Raw genomic sequence first — 22,602 nt, forward strand, 5'->3', positions numbered from 1 at the left:
TGAAAAACCAATAGCCACCAATAGCCATGACTAGCTAGGGAGACAATTTTCTTTTCAAAATATTTTTCAAAATATTAAATTATAAAAAAAAAAAAATATATATATATGAAATCATTTGAAAAATGTATCCAAAAAATGATTTGGCGCTATAGGCTGAGATATCCATTAGTATCGGAAATTATCACAATGTATTGAAAGTGTAATTTATCCAATACATATTATTATATTAAATGGATTGCAGAAAGTGGATTAAGTCTGTTCCAAACTGTAAATGAAACCGAACGCGAAAAGATTTCTATTGGGGATTAGCGGATAAAGCCAATAGTTCTTTAGCACGTAGCTTCTTGCATTGTTTATTTGGCCAGTAAACCTTGTGGAAAATGAAACTCTGTCATGCATTGGTAAACGTTTCACATATAAATGCATTATTTCTCATAGTTATTAATATAAATCAGTCCATGAACGGATTTGCCAATAATTTGTTTGTGTTGGAGATAGCGGCGTTTGACTTACCCAGCAGAATCAGAATAAAGACTTGTATTACATGTAAACATGGTCCTTATTCTGTTTTGCCGAATGAGATATCCGTTACACATATGAAAGATGTGCATCAATATTTTTTTTACATAAATACGTGAAAACAGACTTGAGCAGGAACTTCTGTCAAAGCAAAATATGCACTAATTGAGCAGGGGCCCTGACTCATGTCTCAAAAACACAGTTCTAATCAATTACCATATATATAGAAAAAGCTGTCATGTATATTATTGAATTTACATGCTAATTTTTATTTAATATAGAACAAGGCTACCAACAGCTGTTTAACTGATATTTTGTTTTATTTATATGCTACATGAATTCAAAGATGTGTCGTGGGATAAATAAAAAAAATATATATATATATATTTTTTTAAATTGCACTTTTTGTTTTTACAGAATAAGTCAACAGTGTAAATACATTTGTTTAGCAACAGGCCCTCCATCAGAGGGGTACAGACAGAGCTGCAATTAGGGGCGTATTCAAACAGGGGCCCTGCAAACACAGTTTAAAGGGACATTATAGTCACCAAAAAATGTGTTAGCTTAATGAAGCTGTTTTGGCATATGGATTATGCCCCTGCAGTCTCACTGCTCAATTCTCTGCCATTTAGGAGATAAATCACTTTTTTTATGCAGCCTAGTCCCACCTCCATGCATGTGACTTACACCCCTTTCCTAAACACTTCCTGTAAAGTCATCTGTTTACACTTCCATTATTGCAAATTCAGTTTAATTTAGATTTTCTTATCTCCAGCTCTGTTAATAGTTTGCTAGACCCTGCAGGAGCCTCCTGTGTGTGACTGAAGTTCAATAGCAGGAGATAAATTCAAAAATAAGTTACATCTGATTGAAAATGAAAACAGTCAGGGGAGTTGTGAATAAGGCTGTATAAACAGAAACAAAGTGATTTAACTCCTAAATGGCAGAGGATTCATCATTGAAACTGCAGGGGCATGATCTATACACCAAAACTGCTTAATTAAGTGAAAAATATTTTGGTGACTATGGTGTCCCTTTAACCCCTTAAGGACACATGACGTGTGTGACATGTCATGATTCCCTTTTATTCCAGAAGTTTGGTCCTTAAGGGGTTAATGCCGTCTGGTCCATGTGGGGAGATAAAAATAATCATCTCATAGCAGGCCTGTTACTTGACAGCAGGCAGGTAGTAGGCAATGTTGGGGGAATGTAAAACAATATCAGTTTCTAGTGACGCACAAACATATTGCACACGAGTGCAAATATAACCAGCAACTAGCTCGATCCCTGGGAAGTCACTCTCCTGGGTGAAAAAGAAAGCGAGAGGGTAGAATACAAATAATTGTAGTGTTTTAATGTATGTGCGTGTATTGGGCAGAATCAGGGGCGGGCTGGGCCGGGGGGCAGGGAGGCAATTGCCCCCCAGGCCGCCCGAAATTCTTTTAGGACCGGCCGCGGCGGGCCGGCCCTTTAAATGCTGCAGCCGCCGAGCGCTCTGTAAAGAGCGCTCAGGCGGCTGCAGAACAGATTCTCCCCTCCCTCCCCTCCCCTGTAGGTGGCCGAGCTGGTCTCCGGTCCGCGGTCCCGGCCGGAGTGATAGGAAAGTGCACTGAGTGTGCACTTCCTGTCAGTCCGGCCGGGTACAGGAAACAGAAACCCCTGTTCCGCGCGGAACAGGAGTTTCTGTTTCCTGTACCCGGCCGGACTGACAGGAAGGTGCACACTGAGCACCTTCCTGTCACTCCGGCCGGGACCGCGGACCGGAGACCAGCTCGGCCACCTACAGGGGAGGGGGTAAGAAGAAGGGGGGGAGAGTAAGAAGAGGGAAGGGGGGGAGAGTAAGAAGAGGGAAGGGGGGGAGAGTAAGAAGAGGGGAGGGGGGGAGAGTAAGAAGAGGGGAGGGGGGGAGAGTAAGAAGAGGGGAGGGGGGGAGAGTAAGAAGAGGGGAGGGGGGGGAGAGTAAGAAGAGGGGAGGGGGGGGGGAGAGTAAGAAGAGGGGAGGGGGGAAGAGTAAGAAGAGGGGAGGGGGGAAGAGTAAAAAGAGGGGAGGGGGGAAGAGTAAAAAGAGGGGAGGGGGGAAGAGTAAAAAGAGGGGAGGGGGGGAGAGTAAGAAAAGGGGAGGGGGAGAGTAAGAAAAGGGGAGGGGGAGAGTAAGAAAAGGGGAGGGGGGAGAGTAAGAAGAGGGGGGAGTAAGAAGAGGGGAGGGGGAGTAAGAGGGGCGGGGGGAGTAAGAAGAGGGAAGAGAGGGAGTAAGAAGAGGGGAGGGGGATAATAACAGGGGGGAGTAAGAAGAAGGGGAGATAAGAAAAAGAGGGGGGTAAGAAGAAGAAGGGGGGAGTAAGAACAAGAGTGGGGAGTAATTAGAAGAAGGGGGTAAGAAGAAGAGGGGGTAAGAAGAAGAAGGGGGAGTAAGAAGAAGAGGGGGGAGTAAAAAGAAGAAGGGGGTAAGAAGAAGAGGGGGGAGTAAGAAGAAGAAGGGTAAGAAGAAGAGGGGGGAGTAAGAAGAAGAGGGGGGAGTAAAAAGAAGAAGGGGGTAAGAAGAAGAAGGGGGGTAAGAAGAAGAAGGGGGTAAGAAGAAGAAGGGGGGTAAGAAGAAGAAGGAAGGGGTAAGAAGAAGAAGGAAGGGGTAAGAAGAAGAAGGAAGGGGTAAGAAGAAGAAGGAAGGGGTAAGAAGAGGGAGGAGGGTAAGAAGAAGGGGTAAGAGGAACAAGGGGGGGAGTAAGAAGAACACAGGGAGGAGGGGGGTTAGAAGAACACGGGGGGTGAGAACACACAGAGGGAGGAGTGAGAAGAACACAGGGAGGGTGGAGGGGGGATGAGAAGAGCACAGGGAGGGTGGGTGAGTGTGAGAAGAGACCGCTAGGGGAGGGTGGGGGAGAGGAGAGACCACTAAGGGGCAGAGGAGAGCTCTAAGGGACAGAAGGGACAGCTCTATAGGACAGGGGGCAAGACAGGGAGCTCTTTAACACTACGCGCACACACACACACACACACAATGCATCCCTATACATACACAGAAACACAATGCATCCCTATACATACACAGAAACACACAATGCATCCCTATACATACACAGAAACAGAACATGCTTCCCTTACACACAGAGAAACACACAATGCATCCATTACACACACACACAATGCAACCCTTACACACAAAGACAATGCATCATTTGCACACATACACAGAAACATACAATGCAAACCCTTACACACACATGCAAACACACACACTGTTTTTCTTACATACACACAGAAACACAATGCATCTCTTACACTCAATGCACACACATACAGACACACACCTTGCATCCCTTATGCATACAAACACAGATTCACACAATGCATCCCTCACACACAACCAGAAACACATAATACATCCCTTATACACAAATACACACTGCTTCCACTACACACAAACACACTGCATCACCTGCACAAACTGGTATCCCTATACACTACATACCATAAGCACACATATTAGATAACACATAACACATCCCCTACACACTCCACTCCCTGTGAGCGAGCTCATGGGTGGGTGGAACATACAAGTGGACTTATGAGTGGGCCTTATGGGCATACTCACCGTCAGGCACTGGAGCCCAGACCTTGAGATGTGTAAGAGGCCCCCAAAAAATGGAGCTGCTTCCAATTCTCCCAGAACGTTGAATTTTGTGACCACAGTTGCAAACAGCCTCCAGAGGTCCTGTTCTACACCAGACCAGTGGAGCCAAACTGCAGCCCATCATCATCCTCATCTAATTGTAAGTAGGCAATCTAGTATATTATTAGTGACACTAATCTATAATTTACCTCACATTAAAGGGACACTATAGCTTAATGAAGTGGTTCTGGTGTCTATAGCTGGTCCCTGCAGGCTTTTTAATGTAAACACACACTGTGTGCAGCACTGGCGTTAGTTCATATGGCAGATCATACGGGTGGGGCATTGTGATGTCACATGGGGGGGGGCGGCAAATTTATATTTTGTCTAGGGCGGCAAAAATCCTTGCACCGGCTCTGATCCTGGGCAGGTGCACCAGTCTACTGGTGACCCACAGGAGGGGAGTGCACTGATTGCACTGCAGTCTCCTCCTGCCCAGACCCGTCTTGACCGCAGTGCAAGTGCCCTCTGCCCCTAATTTACAGTGGCTCACACTCACAACAAGCAGTGCCTGGAGCCCTTTGCAGAGACGGAAACAAAGAGGTTCTGCGGCAGCTGGCCGTCCTGCAAGCATTACATTAAACAGCTGTTCCCCATGCAGCCACAGGTGGCATTGTGCTGGGAGACTGTGATTACTCTTCATTTCCTCCCAGCCTACAGATCAGCGCATGGGGGAGAGAGGAGGAGGCATGATTTAATCTTGAATAAATCCTCTAAGCAAACCTTTATAAATTTGGGGGGGATCAGCTCTAGTTTCCACAGTTTATTTGTGTTTACTCTCATCTCTGTATTAATATTGAGGGATGTCTAAGTAGTAACATCAGTGTGTGTCAGCAGGGCCAGCCGTTGGGGTGGGCAAGCTGTGCGGTCACGCAGGGTGCCATGACCACAGAGGCGCCCGGCGGCCAACACAGCTCACAAGTTGGGTACACCAGCATATTTAATTTAAACGATTCGCTGGTGGTCCACTGGTGCGCACCAGCAGTAGGTGCAGTCAGATCATATCCTCTCCCTCGTGGTTCCGGCGCTCAGTTACTGAGTCAGAGCACAGGCTCAGAGATTCTCAGCCTGTGCTCTGACAACATTGAAAGTCAGAGCCGTGAAGGAGCGGGTATGGCAAAGAGCTACTGATTAGCATTACATCAATATCCGTTATAAAACCAGAAAAAGGTGGGCATGGATGGTGAACTGATTTGGTGGCGCAATGGGCCACTTGACTGGTTTTGCCCCCCAGGCCTAAGGCTGCCAGCCCTCCCCTGGGCAGAATGTATGTGTGTAAATGTCTAGACGGAGGTTTATTAGATGAAGGCATTCCTGCCTGATTGGTAGACTTGCTGGTTAAGATTGCAGGAAAATTTTAAGGTAAATATCGTAACTCCCCCCCTCCCATACTCCAAAGCAGGTATTTTAATTGGTGTGTTCTCTACTTTAATTACTGCTGCGGCATATATAGGTGATAAGAATTTGATTGTTTAATGGACTACAACTACAATGCTCATCAGTCAGACTTGGCTGATAAGTGTTAAACCAAAGCAACAACATTTGAGCCATAGATATGACCAGCCTTAAGCTAAAAGGACCTGACCAATTATTAGCTCTTTATTATCTGTCAAGAAATTGCTCTTTTCAAAAGTTATGTTTCTTACATTTCTTTCTGACGTGATAACTAGACAATCAATAGCTTTTATAGTGCACTGAGCTAGAACACAGATCTGAAATCAGGACCTAAATTGCCTTGTATTCTTTTTCACTCTTGTGGAAATCTAAAATTGAGCACTTTCCTTCAGCAGACTCAGAAGTTGTGTCCTGACCCATACCCTTCAATGAAGAGAGCACTCTTTTCTACCCTGTAGGATTTGAACCAAAGAACAATTACATTAAATAACACCATAAATCATTGTGCTTCCTGGGGACATAGAATGTTGCTACTTAATTGTCTTCCACCTTGGGAGGACAAATCAATGTCAGAACTTGGCCTGGATAGGAAGCTGTCTAACAAGAAATTAAAGCTAGCAACTTACTGAAAATTCTCGTAAAATATACTACATTTAATTCTTATTTGCTTCTTTAGTATGTGAAGATATATATCATTCTGTCTTTGAAGTCACAAAATATAATTTATTGCTGGTGAAACCATACATACCACTTAGTTTTTAAAGCTGGAAAACGTGTTTTTTAATGGGCACATCTAATGTCCTTTAATTATAACATTCTTTAAGTTCTCAAAAACGATACAGACTTGCTAACAAAAATTCCAGTACAGTGCAAGGAGTGGTGGGGACTCCAGTGTCCTATATCCAACCAAGAACATTTAGAAACAAAAATGGTTGAGGTCAGAAAGTCTGCCCAAATAGATTCCCGCTGATCATTGTCTTTAAATGTCAGCATCCTCCGGATTCTGCAAATTGAGAATGTACTAAAGGAAAATCACATAAATGTATCAAACATTTCCTGATTCATTGACTAGTTGGACGTTCCTTACTCTTGATGTCCTGACTTTCAATTTATCTGACGATTGTCTTCTTATTGTCCATGCTAGCTATTGGACTTTTATATGGCTCTTCTCTGGTAATCTGATCTCGGCTTGTTCCTGGTTATCTATGCCTCATGTAGAATAGTTTAATTTATCTCTCTGGGTACATCATTACATCCATACATATTGCTTTCTTCTTGGGTTATAAAGCTACAGGGAGTACAGAATTATTAGGCAAATGAGTATTTTGACCACATCATCCTCTTTATGCATGTTGTCTTACTCCAAGCTGTATAGGCTCGAAAGCCTACTACCAATTAAGCATATTAGGTGATGTGCATCTCTGTAATGAGAAGGGGTGTGGTCTAATGACATAAACACCCTATATCAGGTGTGCATAATTATTAGGCAACTTCCTTTCCTTTGGCAAAATGGGTCAAAAGAAGGACTTGACGGGCTCAGAAAAGTCAAAAATAGTGAGATATCTTGCAGAGGGGTGCAGCACTCTTAAAATTGCAAAGCTTCTGAAGCGTGATCATCGAACAATCAAGCGTTTCATTCAAAATAGTCAACAGGGTCGCAAGAAGCGTGTGGAGAAACCAAGGCGCAAAATAACTGCCCATGAACTGAGAAAAGTCAAGCGTGCAGCTGCCAAGATGCCACTTGCCACCAGTTTGGCCATATTTCAGAGCTGCAACATCACTGGAGTGCCAAAAAGCACAAGGTGTGCAATACTCAGAGACATGGCCAAGGTAAGAAAGGCTGAAAGACGACCACCACTGAACAAGACACACAAGCTGAAACGTCAAGACTGGGCCAAGAAATATCTCAAGACTGATTTTTCTAAGGTTTTATGGACTGATGAAATGAGAGTGAGTCTTGATGGGCCAGATGGATGGGCCCGTGGCTGGATTGGTAAAGGGCAGAGAGCTCCAGTCCGACTCAGACGCCAGCAAGGTGGAGGTGGAGTACTGGTTTGGGCTGGTATCATCAAAGATGAGCTTGTGTGGCCTTTTCGGGTTGAGGATGGAGTCAAGCTCAACTCCCAGTCCTACAGCCAGTTTCTGGAAGACACCTTCTTGAAGCAGTGGTACAGGAAGACGTCTGCATCCTTCAAGAAAAACGTGATTTTCATGCAGGACAATGCTCCATCACACGCGTCCAAGTACTCCACAGCGTAGCTGGCAAGAAAGGGTATAAAAGAAGAAAATCTAATGACATGGCCTCCTTGTTCAACTGATCTGAACCCCATTGAGAACCTGTGGTCCATCATCAAATGTGAGATTTACAAGGAGGGAAAACAGTACACCTCTCTGAACAGTGTCTGGGAGGCTGTGGTTGCTGCTGCACGCAATGTTGAGGGTGAACAGATCAAAACACTGACAGAATCCATGGATGGCAGGCTTTTGAGTGTCCTTGCAAAGAAAGGTGGCTATATTGGTCACTGATTGTTTTTGTTATGTTTTTAAATGTCAGAAATTTATATTTGTGAATGTTGAGATGTTATATTGGTTTCACTGGTAAAAATAAATAATTGAAATGAGTATATATTTGTTTTTTGTAAGTTGCCTAATAATTATGCACAGTAATAGTCACCTGCACACACAGATATCCCCCTAAAATAGCTATAACTAAAGACAAATTAAAAACTACTTCCAAAAATATTCAGCTTTGATATTAATGAGTTTTTTGGGTTCATTGAGGACATGGTTGTTGTTCAATAATAAAATTAATCCTCAAAAATACAACTTGCCTAATAATTCTGCACTCCCTGTATACCATTTACTGCAAGTGTGTCTCCGTCAATTCTTCATGACTTATATTGTAGGGTGAGGCTAAGAGCCATGGCACCAGGTTAAGAAACCCAGGATCAGAAGATCTGATTGCAAGTGCCCAGGGCCGCCATCAGGGGGTGACAACCATAACGGTTGTCACGGATCTGGGGGGCCCGGACTGCTTTGGCAGTCCAGGGCCCCACAATTACTCTCTGCACATATATATATAGTGATGATCGCTATATATATGTGCAGCCGTGGGCCCCCCCCGGCTCCCTACAATTGCAGAGGGGGCCCAGCGGACTGCAAGTGTACTTACAAGCTCTTCCCTCTCTCTAACTCCTGCGAGAAGTGCGGCAGTTAGAGTGTTGCCATGGGTTACCATGGTAACGCGCCGCGCTCGCGGGAGTTACAGAGAGGGAAGAGCTTGTAAGTACACTTGCAGTCCGCTGGGCCCCCTCTGCAAGTGTAGGGAGCAGGGGGGCCCACAATGCCACTGAACCACCAGGGGTCTTGGAATCTCCCCCCTCCCTGGACCAGGTAAGAACCAGGGAGGGGGGAATAACTTTTTTGGAATGCTCCATTTACACTACACGAACACACACACTGCATACACACATTACACTAACACACACACACATTACACTAACATAACACACTGCATACACACATTACACTAACACACACACTGCATTCACTACACTAACACACACACTGCATACACACATTACACTAACACACACACACACATTACACTAACACATGCATTACACTAACACACACACTGCATTCACTACACTAACACACACATTGCATTCACTACACTAACATACACAATGCATTCACTACACGAACACACACTCTGCATTCACTACACGAACACACACTCTGCATTCACTACACTAACACACTCTGCATACACACATTACACTAAGACACACACTGCATTCACTACACGAACACACACACTGCATACACACAATACACTAACACACACACACACACTACATTCACTACACTAACACACACACACAGTACATTCACTACACTAACACACACACTGCATACACACATTACACTAACACACACTGCATTCACTACACTAACACACACGCTGCATACACACATTGCACTAAAACACACACACTGCATACACACAATCAACTAACACACACACTGCACACACACACACTGCATACACACATTACACTAACACACACACACTGCATTCACTACACTAACAAACACTCTGCATACACTACACTAACACACACACTCTGCATACACTGCACTAACACACACACTCTGCATTCACTACTCTGACACACACTCTGCATTCACTACACTGACACACACTCTGCATCCACTACACTGACACACACTCTGCATCAACTGTACACACAGCATCCACTACACAAACATCCTGTATTCACAGTACACACACTACATCCACCACACATTCAAACACTCTGCATTCACTATACAGAGACACTGCGTCTAATACACACACTACATTCACTACAGACACTGCATCCACTAAACACATTGCATCTAGTACACACAAAACTACATCCACTACTCAAACACACACTACATCCACTACTCAAACACACACTACATCCACTACTCAAACACACTCTGTGTTCACTATACACACTGCATCCGCTTCACAAACACACACTCTGCATTCACTGCAGTATCTAATACACACAAACACTACATCCATTACACACATTCTATTTCACTTCCACTATACACACCACATTCAGTCCTGCATGATTTGCAGCGGACTAGGTAGGAGTCCTGTGGGCGGACTCGTGGGCGGGCCGGGCAGGGGGGGGGGGGAGGGGGTGCGTGGGGCCCAGACCTTGTGCTTTGTCAGGGGCCCCAAAATTTCTGGTGGCGGCCCTGCAAGTGCCCCTCAGGAATATAACTCCAACTAATCTAATCAGTACATGTATTTTTATTTATTTATTTTTTGTAATTTATTCTAAAAACCTTTTTTAACTACAATGATTAGTAAAAATAACGATAAACTGTTGATGCTGATGTCCTCTTTTGGAAAATGTGCATGATGAACAAGCAGTAAAATCCATCACTCCAACTTTGGACAAAATATAAATTATTGGTTTGACTAGACAATGTTGCAGAACATGATAAATGTCTATAAGTGAAAATAATAATTCAGAGAGTCATGACCATGTTAACTTTTAAAGTAGCACTACAAATTATAAAATGGTTTCTTAATCCCTGGATCAGGATTGAAAAGTAGGCATTGGGACATTTCAGCAAGTCCTCCTTTGTTGGAGCAGGTATATCCCATTCATCATTTCCCTAGGTAGCTGAACAAAATGCACTAGGAAGGCTCTAATTAAGGAGTTATGCAAAATGTAATCATGTGTTATCTATATTATATTATAATGAATGAGTCCCTGAGCATATTAAAATTAATAATGGCTAACTAAACTAATTATGTGTGTATAACTCTGTCAAACAAGTTTGTGTCACTGTATATGGACATAAACCCAAGTTAAGCATGGTCGGATTAACCATAAGGTGACCTTACATGGCCACCTCGGGATGAAGGGTTAGTCAGGGACACCTTGAAGATAAAACAGAGCACTGGGAATTGATGGAACTTCATGGTGGAAGCTCTGCCCGTAAGACAAAGTAGCCCCAGTTTTGTCTTATGAAATCTTTAGATTACTTTGTGATGTCAATGAAATCCCAGCATAGCCAATATGAATATTTCATGATGATTTTATCTTTAAATAAATCCTCAAATGTATTATAGTATTATAGACATGACACACACAGCAACCTTCCCTGAAAAGCAAAATGGATAGGCACGTGTCTTTATACAGACACATGGAAAAGAAAAAGCAAAAAAAAAGTAAAATAAAATATTTAAATTTACAATTGCTGAAGACAAATGAAAACTTCAGGTGGGAGATGGTGCCTCCAACCATATAGCGTGCTTTTGGCACAAATATGTAAACCGTCTTACAAATGGGTTAATGGAAGGTCCTGAAAAGAAGATGAAATGTCAGGAAAAGTCTCTGGTGTACTTGCTGGAATTATTTAGAAATTGTGCAGTAAGCTAGTTGGGGATTACATTCTGTATGTGTAATAATCAGAGCCATTCGTCGGGCAAATCTGTATCCCATCTATTATGTATGAATATCTTTAGCTATTGTTACAAGTGGAAATGCAATGTGAGAAAAAATAAGCCAAATAGATTTTGAGCTTACCCAGATGAGATAAATCTGAAAGGATGCAAAATCTCGATCCACTATCCCTCATGTTTTATGATGATGATCACCCAATATGCATTGTGACTAATAACCAGTGAGATGTTTTAGTCATTTAGAAGTAATTTACTCCTCTTACTCAAGGGTGGCCGATGTGCATGTAGTCATGTTCCCGAAATGAAAATATAAATAAGAAGCTTTGTGATGCACGTGCCTGGCAGCCGCATATTTGTAGACTTGGTTTTAGACGAACACATTTTATTTAGCTTAGAGAGAAGTTGTAACATGTGGAAGCATTTTTTTTTTTCATTGTCATGATTTGCATGTGGTGAGACTGTCCTGCTTCTTGTGGTCGGAGTTTGCCAAAACAGATGGGAAAGTATCAGTCATGGATGACGCTTGGTGTACGTCTGTTTCTTTCATAGTGTCTCTTTGTTGTAAAGTTTAAGTCCTAGTCATTTATAGTCGCTCCCTTTTGCCATTACAGATTGCATACTAGGGGAGTTTATATTTGGAAATGTTGTCTAAATTATACACAGAAATAGAAAAAACTTGCTTGGCAGACATCTGTACCCGTATGTCTGTTTTAGCGATGAAAATTTCCTTTTTTTTCTTTTATAACATCAAAAATAATAATAATACATTTTTTTTTTTATAAAAATACCTAAAAATAAGAGTCTTTGTTTTTTGCCTAAAACATGCAAAATTTCTCTACTGTTTTAATAAATGTTGCAGAGCTAACCTAGCTATTAAAAACAAAAAGTACCTAGTTTGCAAGACTAAGAAGAAACATCCCGAAGTCAAGGGAGTTCCACCTTTTTGTTTTTCTGTCTTCGTTATACCTCGCTGTGCATATTAACTATTTTAATAATTTTTATCATCATTATAATTAGCATTTATATAGCACCAACTTATTTCGCTGCGCTTTGCAATTCTAGAAAGGGGATATTTGAGGTGAAGAAAGGGGCCGCTCAACGGAGCTTACAATCTTTTAGAGGCACCATAGTAAATTATCAGTAAATAGTGATCTCTCACTTAATTAATTTTGTGTACTTAATTTCTACTGTAAACAACAATACCAAAGAAATTGCTTTGTTGTATTGTGTCGTACAAACTCCATAGGGAATATTTACTGATAATGGCACAGTCTACGTATATACTTTGGAGTAGGTTCTTTAAACCAGGGAACTGGGCATCTTATGGGGGTTTTTTTTGTGTTTATTTTGAGCTAGATTGCTGGCTCAGTACTGCAGGCAGAGGAACTAGAGGCTTCATAAGCAATTATGATGATGAGTACTGCACTGTTGCTGCCCTTGTCTTCCCTTTTTTTCTTCCAACAGAAATGTGGTAACTGCCCGCTGCCACAATATCTTTTTATGTAATAAAATGCCAATGACCTCCAATGATCGCAAATATGGATTCTGGCAAGAAACAGGTGATTAAATTCTAGTCCATGCATTGAAAAGATAGGACTTCGGTAGAAGCTGTCCACATAAAGCAGTTTTTTTTCCCACTCATTACATGTCTAATCTAGCAAATAAATTGATGTACTTGTTCACTTACACATTTATGTTTCTGTTACTGCTTATCTTCTGTCAGGCCGACCAGAATTCCCACTATATGTATGGATTTTATTACCGCTACACCCATCATATGTACATACCAAGTGTTTAATTATTAATAAAAGTGACAATGATCCTATCATTTGAAGATCTTGCTCCTTCTCATCTTGGAATCCCAAACTATTTGTTTTAGTACCAACATTGCAAAGTTGCTAGAAACGTCAAACGATGATTTTAGAGATGAAGACAGAGTTAATACTTTTCTTGTCGATGTTAAAGCCTGAATATGTAGCAGTTTGAGATTGGAAGTTGCAATTCTATGGGTCAGTGCGCACAGGATACTAAAAATGGGATACACAGAAGAAAACTTGTGAGAGGTAAATGATAACTTAAAGGGACACTATACACACCGAGACCACTTCAGCTCATTGTAGTGGTCTGGGTGCAGTGTCCGAGGTCCTTTAACCCTGCAGTAGTAATTATTGTAGTTTTAATAAACTTCAATTATTGCCTGCCAGAATTAACTCCACCTCTAGTGGTGGTCTACCAGACAGCCACCAGAGGGAGTTCTAGATGGTTAGGCAACTTGGTCGCCTAACTGACGCTGAATGTCCTGACGCTATGCATGAAACAACCAGCATCACCCCAAACTCCATAGGAAATAAATTCTCTATTGGGGAAGTCCTAACGCGATTGCAGCCATCGCCGCACATGTGCATTAGCTACCTCCACAGGCTGATGCCGGCAGGGGAGGAGTGAAGGCGGAGCCTAAACCAGCGCCGAGGTACAACAGCGCTGGAATAAGGTAAATGACAGAAGGAGTTTTTAACGAGAGAGGGGGGCACTATAGTGAGCTATAGTGCCTGGAAACAACTTTGTTCTCCTGTCACAATAGTTTCCCTTTAAATGATTCTAGGTATTAGACAAAGTAACCACAGGTTAGTGAGCGCTGCATAGATCTCATACATAAAATTAATACTGTCTTCTACTATCCCATTATTAAACAAAACTTCTCACAAGAATTACAATCAAAGTAATCCGATAACCGTCACATCCCTACCTACATGTAAAATGTCACCCTCTAAGTGGATGCTCTAATTGTGGACAGCAATCCGCTACATTTTCTGAATAGAAAAAAGAGGAAAGATTAGAAAACTCTAACTGAACTAAATTCTGCACTCTGACTCTCTTTCCTTTTCTTTGTTTAACCGCTAAATTCATGCTGTTTGCTGCAAATGTCTTAGATGAAGTTACCAAATGTAATGATCGCTCAACACACTGTCTAACACAGGTTTATACTTTATATTAGTCTGCAATAGAGTACAGTACTCTCAAAAAAATCTAATCTGTCAAACTTTATTTAATGCTGAACTTGCTGTAGCTGATTGCAAGAAATATGTTAAGCTGTCTTCTTTCACTGACGTTATGTTTGATCTTATTCCAAGACCTGTACAAGTTTGGATTATATCATCCAAGGTAAAACGATGCTACTCTATAAATGGATTTGGCTTTTTATTGTATTCTTCGGATTTTGCAATCTAGGTGTAGGTAAAGAATACACCGTTAGTTGTCAGAATAAACATTTTGGGATGTCTTAAGGTGCATCACAAAATACGAAGATACTTGTAGGAACATGTGAGAACATGTGACATTTTTTGGCAATGAAACTTTAAATAGTAAAGATTTAGTATCTAATCATAAAGATCCTATGCAACAACACAACAGGCATGGTAGTAATGGGAAGCTTTATATACTTTTAAGACTCTCTTCAATATCCCGTAGATATAATGACCTTAAAAAAAAATCACTGATACAGTCGGGCCTTGCCACTATCATTTTACTTATCTCCTGTGCAAATTCCTGAAAATCACCAAGTCTCACATGCACACAGTCTAAACTATCACTTTTTACCTAAAAACTCAATGTTCCTCTTAATAGCAGTTCCCCTGAATACTGTATATTTCACCTCACAAGGGTAAGCTCAAAACTTTTGCAATACATATGTAATAGTCTGAAAATATTGATTTTATGTGCCCCTTTCCTAGGCAAGATTCATTATTTTTCATCTGGTTTACTACATCCCACTGATCATCAGTCCCCCTCAAGCTGGCATTGCACAATTCGCTGGTCTTCTTTTTATACAATCACTATTGAAAGGAACGCTATAGCCACCAAAACAACATTCGCTTAGTGAAGCAGGTTTGGTGTATAGGTCATGCCCCTGCAGTCTCACTTCGCAATTCTCAGTCATTTAGGATTTAAATCACTTTGTTTATGCTGCCCTAGTCACACCTCACTGCATGTGACTTGCACAACCTTCTTAAACACTTCCTGTAAAGTGAGATCTAATGTTTACACTTCCTTTATTGCAAATTCTGTGCTCAACTAAGAGGTTTTGCCATGATGTGGCAGGTAAGCTCACTCTTTAATGGTCATTGGAGTGATACTAAAAAAACTGCAGTTATTGGAATGTGCATAGGGATTTGGGATACTACACAAGTGACTTTCTTCTTTGTTTTGTATTATATGTATTAGGGCTTATGTGTACTATAGCCATTGCTGCCATCCAGGAGTAGTGAGAGTTTGAGCACAGGGCTTAATTTTGTATGTTTGCAAATGTTCTCAAGTGACAATATTGTTAATGAAACACACATGAACAATCATAGTGTAAAATATAGAACTCCTATGAGTAACAGAATATCTTATGTCAGACTCACAGTTTATTGAGCCAAGTATAAATCAGTCAAATATTTGGAACCATTTAGAAAATGCTTGTTGCCTTTATCTTTAATATGAATTCAGGTACTCCCCTACAGACACATCTTGACCTAATATTAATCATGGCTTTTAATTCTGGATCATTGGACTATATTGGCTCACAACTTTTTTATTACTGAAATTCCAAATGGAGGGGGCATCCTGAGTTTTCTTGTATTCCTTTTATCTATGTATAACAATAAAGAATGTCCATCTATTTAATTTGAGTGATATCTAAACATTCCCAAATGTAGCCCTACAGAAACAGAAGAGTCCGTAGAGCTTTATTTAAACCAGGAAATCTCATGCCCTTTTGGATACATTGCTTGTGGGTTGTGGCTTTATACATCAATTCCTCTAGCTTAAAAACTTATTTTGACCAAGACCTTTTTTCACCTCTTGTTCATGTTGTTTGTTTTTTCTCTGTTGTGCAGCACTGCAGAATACGTTATAAATTACAATATTGACGTTGACACAGAATTCCTTTTTCAGTTCAGCTACTAAATGCATACTGGCTCAGGCATACCACTAGGCAACCGGAAGTATCTTAAAGGACATTCCATAATGAGCATAATAAACTAGAGAGAGGCACCTTAGATGGAAGATTATGCAAGATCCTAGCCCATGCCCTGTTATTTAAAGGGTTTCTCCAATCATCACTACCACTACATTCCGCTGTACTAGTTATGATGAAGAGTGACCTTGCCCGATTCCCTTGTAATGGGGCAAGCAGTTGAGCAATGGTTTTTCCTCCTTATCTAGGTCCTCACTGTGCTCCGATGCTCCCTGCTTGTCCAGTGATGTTGTTTTACTTATGCCGAGCAGCAGAAGTTAGAATCTGCGAGGGTTGAGTCAACATTCATTGGCTGAGAGTGGTGCACAGAAAGTTGCACAGAATTGACATTAGCCAGGACAAAAATCTGAACTCTAGTTCCGAGCTGGCTGATGACACCTTTACCATGTTCTACAGGGTGAGTTTCAAGTCAGGAATAACCTAAAAACCTGAAATAAAAAAAAGGTTTATTATCCTCATTGTAACCAGTATACAGGGAGTGCAGAATTATTAGGCAAATTAGTATTTTGACCACATCATCCTCTTTATGCATGTTGTCTTACTCCAAGCTGTATAGGCTCGAAAGCCTACTACCAATTAAGCATATTAGGTGATGTGCATCTCTGTAATGAGAAGGGGTGTGGTCTAATGACATCAACACCCTATATCAGGTGTGCATAATTATTAGGCAACTTCCTTTCCTTTGGCAAAATGGGTCAAACGAAGGATTTGACAGGCTCAGAAAAGTCAAAAATAGTGAGATATCTTGCAGAGGGATGCAGCACTCTTAAAATTGAAAAGCTTCTGAAGCGTGATCATCGAACAATCAAGCGTTTCATTCAAAATAGTCAACAGGGTCGCAAGAAGCGTGTGGAAAAACCAAGGAGCAAAATAACTGCCCATGAACTGAGAAAAGTCAAGCGTGCAGCTGCCAAGATGCCACTTGCCACCAGTTTGGCCATATTTCAGAGCTGCAACATCACTGGAGTGCCCAAAAGCACAAGGTGTGCAATACTCAGAGACATGGCCAAGGTAAGAAAGGCTGAAAGACGACCACCACTGAACAAGACACACAAGCTGAAACGTCAAGACTGGGCCAAGAAATATCTCAAGACTGATTTTTCTAAGGTTTTATGGACTGATGAAATGAGAGTGAGTCTTGATGGGCCAGATGGATGGGCCCGTGGCTGGATTGGTAAAGGGCAGAGAGCTCCAGTCCGACTCAGACGCCAGCAAGGTGGAGGTGGAGTACTGGTTTGGGCTGGTATCATCAAAGATGAGCTTGTGGGGCCTTTTCGGGTTGAGGATGGAGTCAAGCTCAACTCCCAGTCCTACTGCCAGTTTCTGGAAGACACCTTCTTCAAGCAGTGGTACAGGAAGAAGTCTGCATCCTTCAAGAAAAACATGATTTTCATGCAGGACAATGCTCCATCACACGCGTCCAAGTACTCCACAGCGTGGCTGGCAAGAAAGGGTGTAAAAGAAGAAAATCTAATGACATGGCCTCCTTGTTCACCTGATCTGAACCCCATTGAGAACCTGTGGTCCATCATCAAATGTGAGATTTACATGGAGGGAAAACAGTACACCTCTCTGAACAGTGTCTGGGAGGCTGTGGTTGCTTCTGCACGCAATGTTGATGGTGAACAGATCAAAACACTGACAGAATCCATGGATGGCAGGCTTTTGAGTGTCCTTGCAAAGAAAGGTGGTCACTGATTTGGTCACTGATTTGTTTTTGTTTTGTTTTTGAATGTCAGAAATGTATATTTGTGAATGTTGAGATGTTATATTGGTTTCACTGGTAAAAATAAATAATTGAAATGGGTATATATATTTTTTTTGTTAAGTTGCCTAATAATTATGCACAGTAATAGTCACCTGCACACACAGATATCCCCCTAAAATAGCTAAAACTAAAAACTACTTCCAAAAATATTCAGCTTTGATATTAATGAGTTTTTTGGGTTCATTGAGAACATGGTTGTTGTTCAATAATAAAATGAATCCTCAAAAATACAACTTGCCTAATAATTCTGCACTCCCTGTATAATAGTCACGTGGGTGCACCTATAATGTATGTTAGCTTACTCCTAAACTGCAATATTGAATGCATTAAGATGCATTAGGCCTCTTACATCATTTTGTAGGTATTTGGGTGGTTCCTGGTTTGTGGCTATCCCTATATAACCATAAAGATGTATTATATTGCATTCCTTTACTTGTGTGCATAAACAAAATCAGTGTGAAATGTCCTAAATAATTGGCTTTTAGTTAATAACACCATTTAGATCTACCCCAAGTAAGTTACACTTCATGAACACCATAATGTGCCGTCTTTAAAATGAAAAAAATAAATAAATTGAATTACTGTCTAATAATCACATCATAGAATGTTACCTGGTGAGCACAGTTCTCTTTTTCCAGCAACCAATTTTCCATGCCCATGCACATTAAAGTGTATCCCCCAGCCCCGTGCAAGTTCTAGCCGTAGGTTCGTTTGTAATTTTTTTTCTTTAAAATAGTTATCATGTGTTACACATAGGATGTAGAGTTTCAATGGTGTAGAGTTTCTATGTGCTTGTTTAACTTGCTTAGTGTTGGATTTTACATAAAGTGTTTGCAGATGAACAGACTTATAGAGGCTGTGTAGCGGGGTTCTCCAAATTCAAAGGAATTATGTGCTCAGCCAGAACGTGTGACTGGACTGCTTAATATCTAACTTCATTATCCAACCATTGGAGAACGCACTGAGGTCATAAACTGGAATGAGACATAGTATTGAGAATACCACTGTATTTCTGGGCAGTTATTCAATCCCTAGATTTGTATTAAATCCACACTGGTAGAGTAAAGGGTGCGGAATAGTCCCACTGGTAGGTATGACCAATTCAAAGTGGAATTATTTGTAGACACAGGATTAATAGTTTCAATAAGTATAGCATATGAAAAGCACAGATGGACAGATGGGTATTTGCGGCAGAAGATTGAAACTAGATGGCCAAACCTTTTTTATTTTTTTATTTACTCTTTTGTTTTGTTTTTTTTGTTTTTTGTTTTTTCCTATGACTATACTCTTGGTGTCATGATACTTTCTCACAGTAAAACAAGAAAACTGGAATGTAAAAATACTTAAAAATAATAACAATATATTATACGACTTGTCAGAGATGAATTCAAGATGGCGAGGGATTCATTGGATAGAATATCCTATTCTTTTTAGCCTTTTCTCTTTAAAGTGGAAAGAGCTGTTCAGTGAATTTATATTATACACTATTCATAGCATATTCCCCACAAAATGAATGTAACCATTTCTGTTACAGTTTGCAGACAGAACACACTCAAAGTATCTCTAACACCTATTCTATAAAACCTAATGTTGTCTTCTTTGTTAATTTAGGAAAGCTGCTACTACCATGGGAAGGTGGAGGGATACCATGATTCTGACGTCAGTCTTAGCTCTTGTGCTGGCCTCAGGTAAGTAGCTCTAAGCATTTAAATGTACAGCCCCTCCATATCACATTAAAGGCTACATAACTTCACTGCATATTTCACATTCATTGAAACCTTTTAAACCACACAAAGCCTAGCCTAGATACATGATTGCTTGTTTGATGAATCCAAGTATACTTGGATTGTTTTGTAGGAGTCTTGGTAACGTCTTCTGGTTTTATCATTATTTACTTCGTTTTATCCCAGGGTAATTCCATAAAATGAGAATTCAGGGCAATTCAAAGTGAATTTCAAATGCAAGGTCAAAATAGCCGAACTAGAAACATTCTCTAAGTCGGCTAAGCTTTCAGTTTGGCTACTCTGGCCTTAAATTTGAAATTCACTTTGAATTGACTTTACATTCTCTCTTTAGTAAAAACACCCTGCAAGTGTTTTTTGTTTGTTTGTTTGTTTTTGTTTTTTGTGTTTGTTTTTGTTTTTTTCACCCGGGTTGTAAATGCCAAAGTGATCTCTTTAAGTCAATCCATTTATATTCTTCATGTATTTGGTATGTTTGCAAGTACTTCTAAGGCAGAACTACATTAAAGCTTGTGCTTCCTTTCTAACCTGATTCTGTTCTGAAAAAAAATATACAGCACGGCACGGTTTTCAAATAATTGATGCCCAACATGATGCAATGTTTAGAAACACCCTCAGTTAAAAAGACTAATCTAACCATCTTAGTCCAAACCATCTCACCTACCCGCGGTTACTTTTCCTTGTTCAAGGCCTGCTTTACATGTGAGATAACTCAGTTGGTTGAAGCACCAACTGTAAAATGTATTAAAGTCTCAGCTAGTCGTTTCTTCAAGCAGAAATGATACAGCGCCATACCCATCTTAGCTAAAGACATTACGATTGAGTTGGATAGCCATTACATCAGTACCAGACTATTAATCTCTGCCACTGTGTTTCATTCAAGATACATTACATGCTTGGAGTTCTTTTCAAGAAAGGAAGGTTTAAAAAGGCTAGAATCATACGGTTTCACAACTGTTGATCCAATTATAGCCATTGCTGCCATCTAAAACTGAACTAGACTAGAGTCTCCATTAAGCATTTTTGGCTCCCTTTTAGTCACCTACATAGCTAGATTATATGTTATTATTTATTTAAACCTTTTGATTTTCATATTATACTAAGAAACGAATGCAAAGTATTGCTCGCTTCTCTGGAACTCAAACCGTTAAGCCAAAAAACCCAAGTTGAGCAAAGCCAATTAACTAATTTATGTTTCAGAGTTGGTAAATGTGTTGATTTTGTGATTTATTTATTTTTTAACTTCATTATAAAACTATTCAGCAAACAATGACCTTCACAATATGCTCTAATTAACACCGTGTTTTCTCACAGTGATGCTTTAATCACTGTAATTATCAGAAATTGGCATTAGTCCTCTACCTATTGAAAATGGCTTTTAACTGATATTTTTTTTTTTTCCTTACATTTTCCTCCAGTATGAACATCTGGCAGAATACAGACCTCAAATGTAATTCTCCGCATTAATCTAATATTATTACAATTTACTCTGCTAAAAAAGAAACGCAAATAAAGATGGATGAGCGTATTACCCTCACTTGTGACTTTTGCACATGGAATTTTTTATAAATATATATAATATATTTTTTCAATATCAATTACTGGGCTCAAGGGGAGCTCAAAACTGTAAATATGATATCGTAAAATTGCCTAATATGAAAAAATTATCTTACCAAAGGACTTTTTAAAATAAATTAGACGTTTTTTTATTTTTATTTTTTATTTTAATGTTTAGAAAACTAGGACAAATATCTGTTACTTACTGATTGCCAACAGTACAGGTTGGAATAAATGTTAGGACCCAGCCAAATAAATGTAAGATGCAATGCAAATATGTTATCATCGTCTCATTAATTAATCAAGTCAGCATTTTATTGCCCAAATATCTGTGAGATTAGGCTTCTATTTTTCTAACATTACGCATCGTACAGTTATTTGATTGGTTCCTTCGTTTTGACTCTCCATGCAAATAATATGTATTTATTGTTGGGTTTAAAATTCTTTGGAGATAATGGGCAGGTCAGTTGTCTTTTTTTAATTTTGACTGTAAGTCATTTTATTTAATAAAAAAAGGGACGAAAACTGTACCATTTTGCATTATTCGTCATAGATTCTCAGGTTATGGCCCAATTACCTCTTTAAGTTAATTTAAAAATGTCAGAATATATTTTTAGAATGGGACACTTAATTTGCATTTTAGAATGAAGTGTAAAGTATATTTTAAATCGAAAGCAATATTCCCCATTATTCCCCATTATATAATATTATATTGGCTAAAATCATACGGTCTCACAACTGTTGATTTAATTAAGTTCTAGACTAGAGTCTCCATTAAGCATTTTGGCTACCTTTTAGTCACCTACTAGATTATGTTATTATTTCTTTAAACCTTTTGATTTCATATTATACTAAGAAACTAATGAAAAGTATTTCTTGCTTATCTGGAACTGAAACCGTTAAGCCAAAAAACCCAACTTGAGCAAAACTGATTAATTTATGTTTCAGAGAGCAAGA

General features: G+C 40.1%; 1 protein-coding gene across 2 annotated transcripts in view; it reads left to right on the forward strand.

The window, feature by feature from the left end:
* ADAM12 (ADAM metallopeptidase domain 12) overlaps nucleotides 1-22,602 on the forward strand; it is a 532,069-nt gene that overhangs the window by 272,514 nt on the left and 236,953 nt on the right. For both annotated transcript variants that reach the window (XM_063434720.1, XM_063434721.1), the window contains exon 5: nucleotides 19,958-20,034. In XM_063434720.1, coding sequence (XP_063290790.1) covers nucleotides 19,958-20,034 — 77 coding nt within the window. The remainder of the gene's footprint in view (nucleotides 1-19,957; nucleotides 20,035-22,602) is intronic.

This window comes from Pelobates fuscus, chromosome 10, assembly GCF_036172605.1.
Source record: "Pelobates fuscus isolate aPelFus1 chromosome 10, aPelFus1.pri, whole genome shotgun sequence".
Classification (NCBI taxonomy): Eukaryota; Metazoa; Chordata; class Amphibia; order Anura; family Pelobatidae; genus Pelobates; species Pelobates fuscus.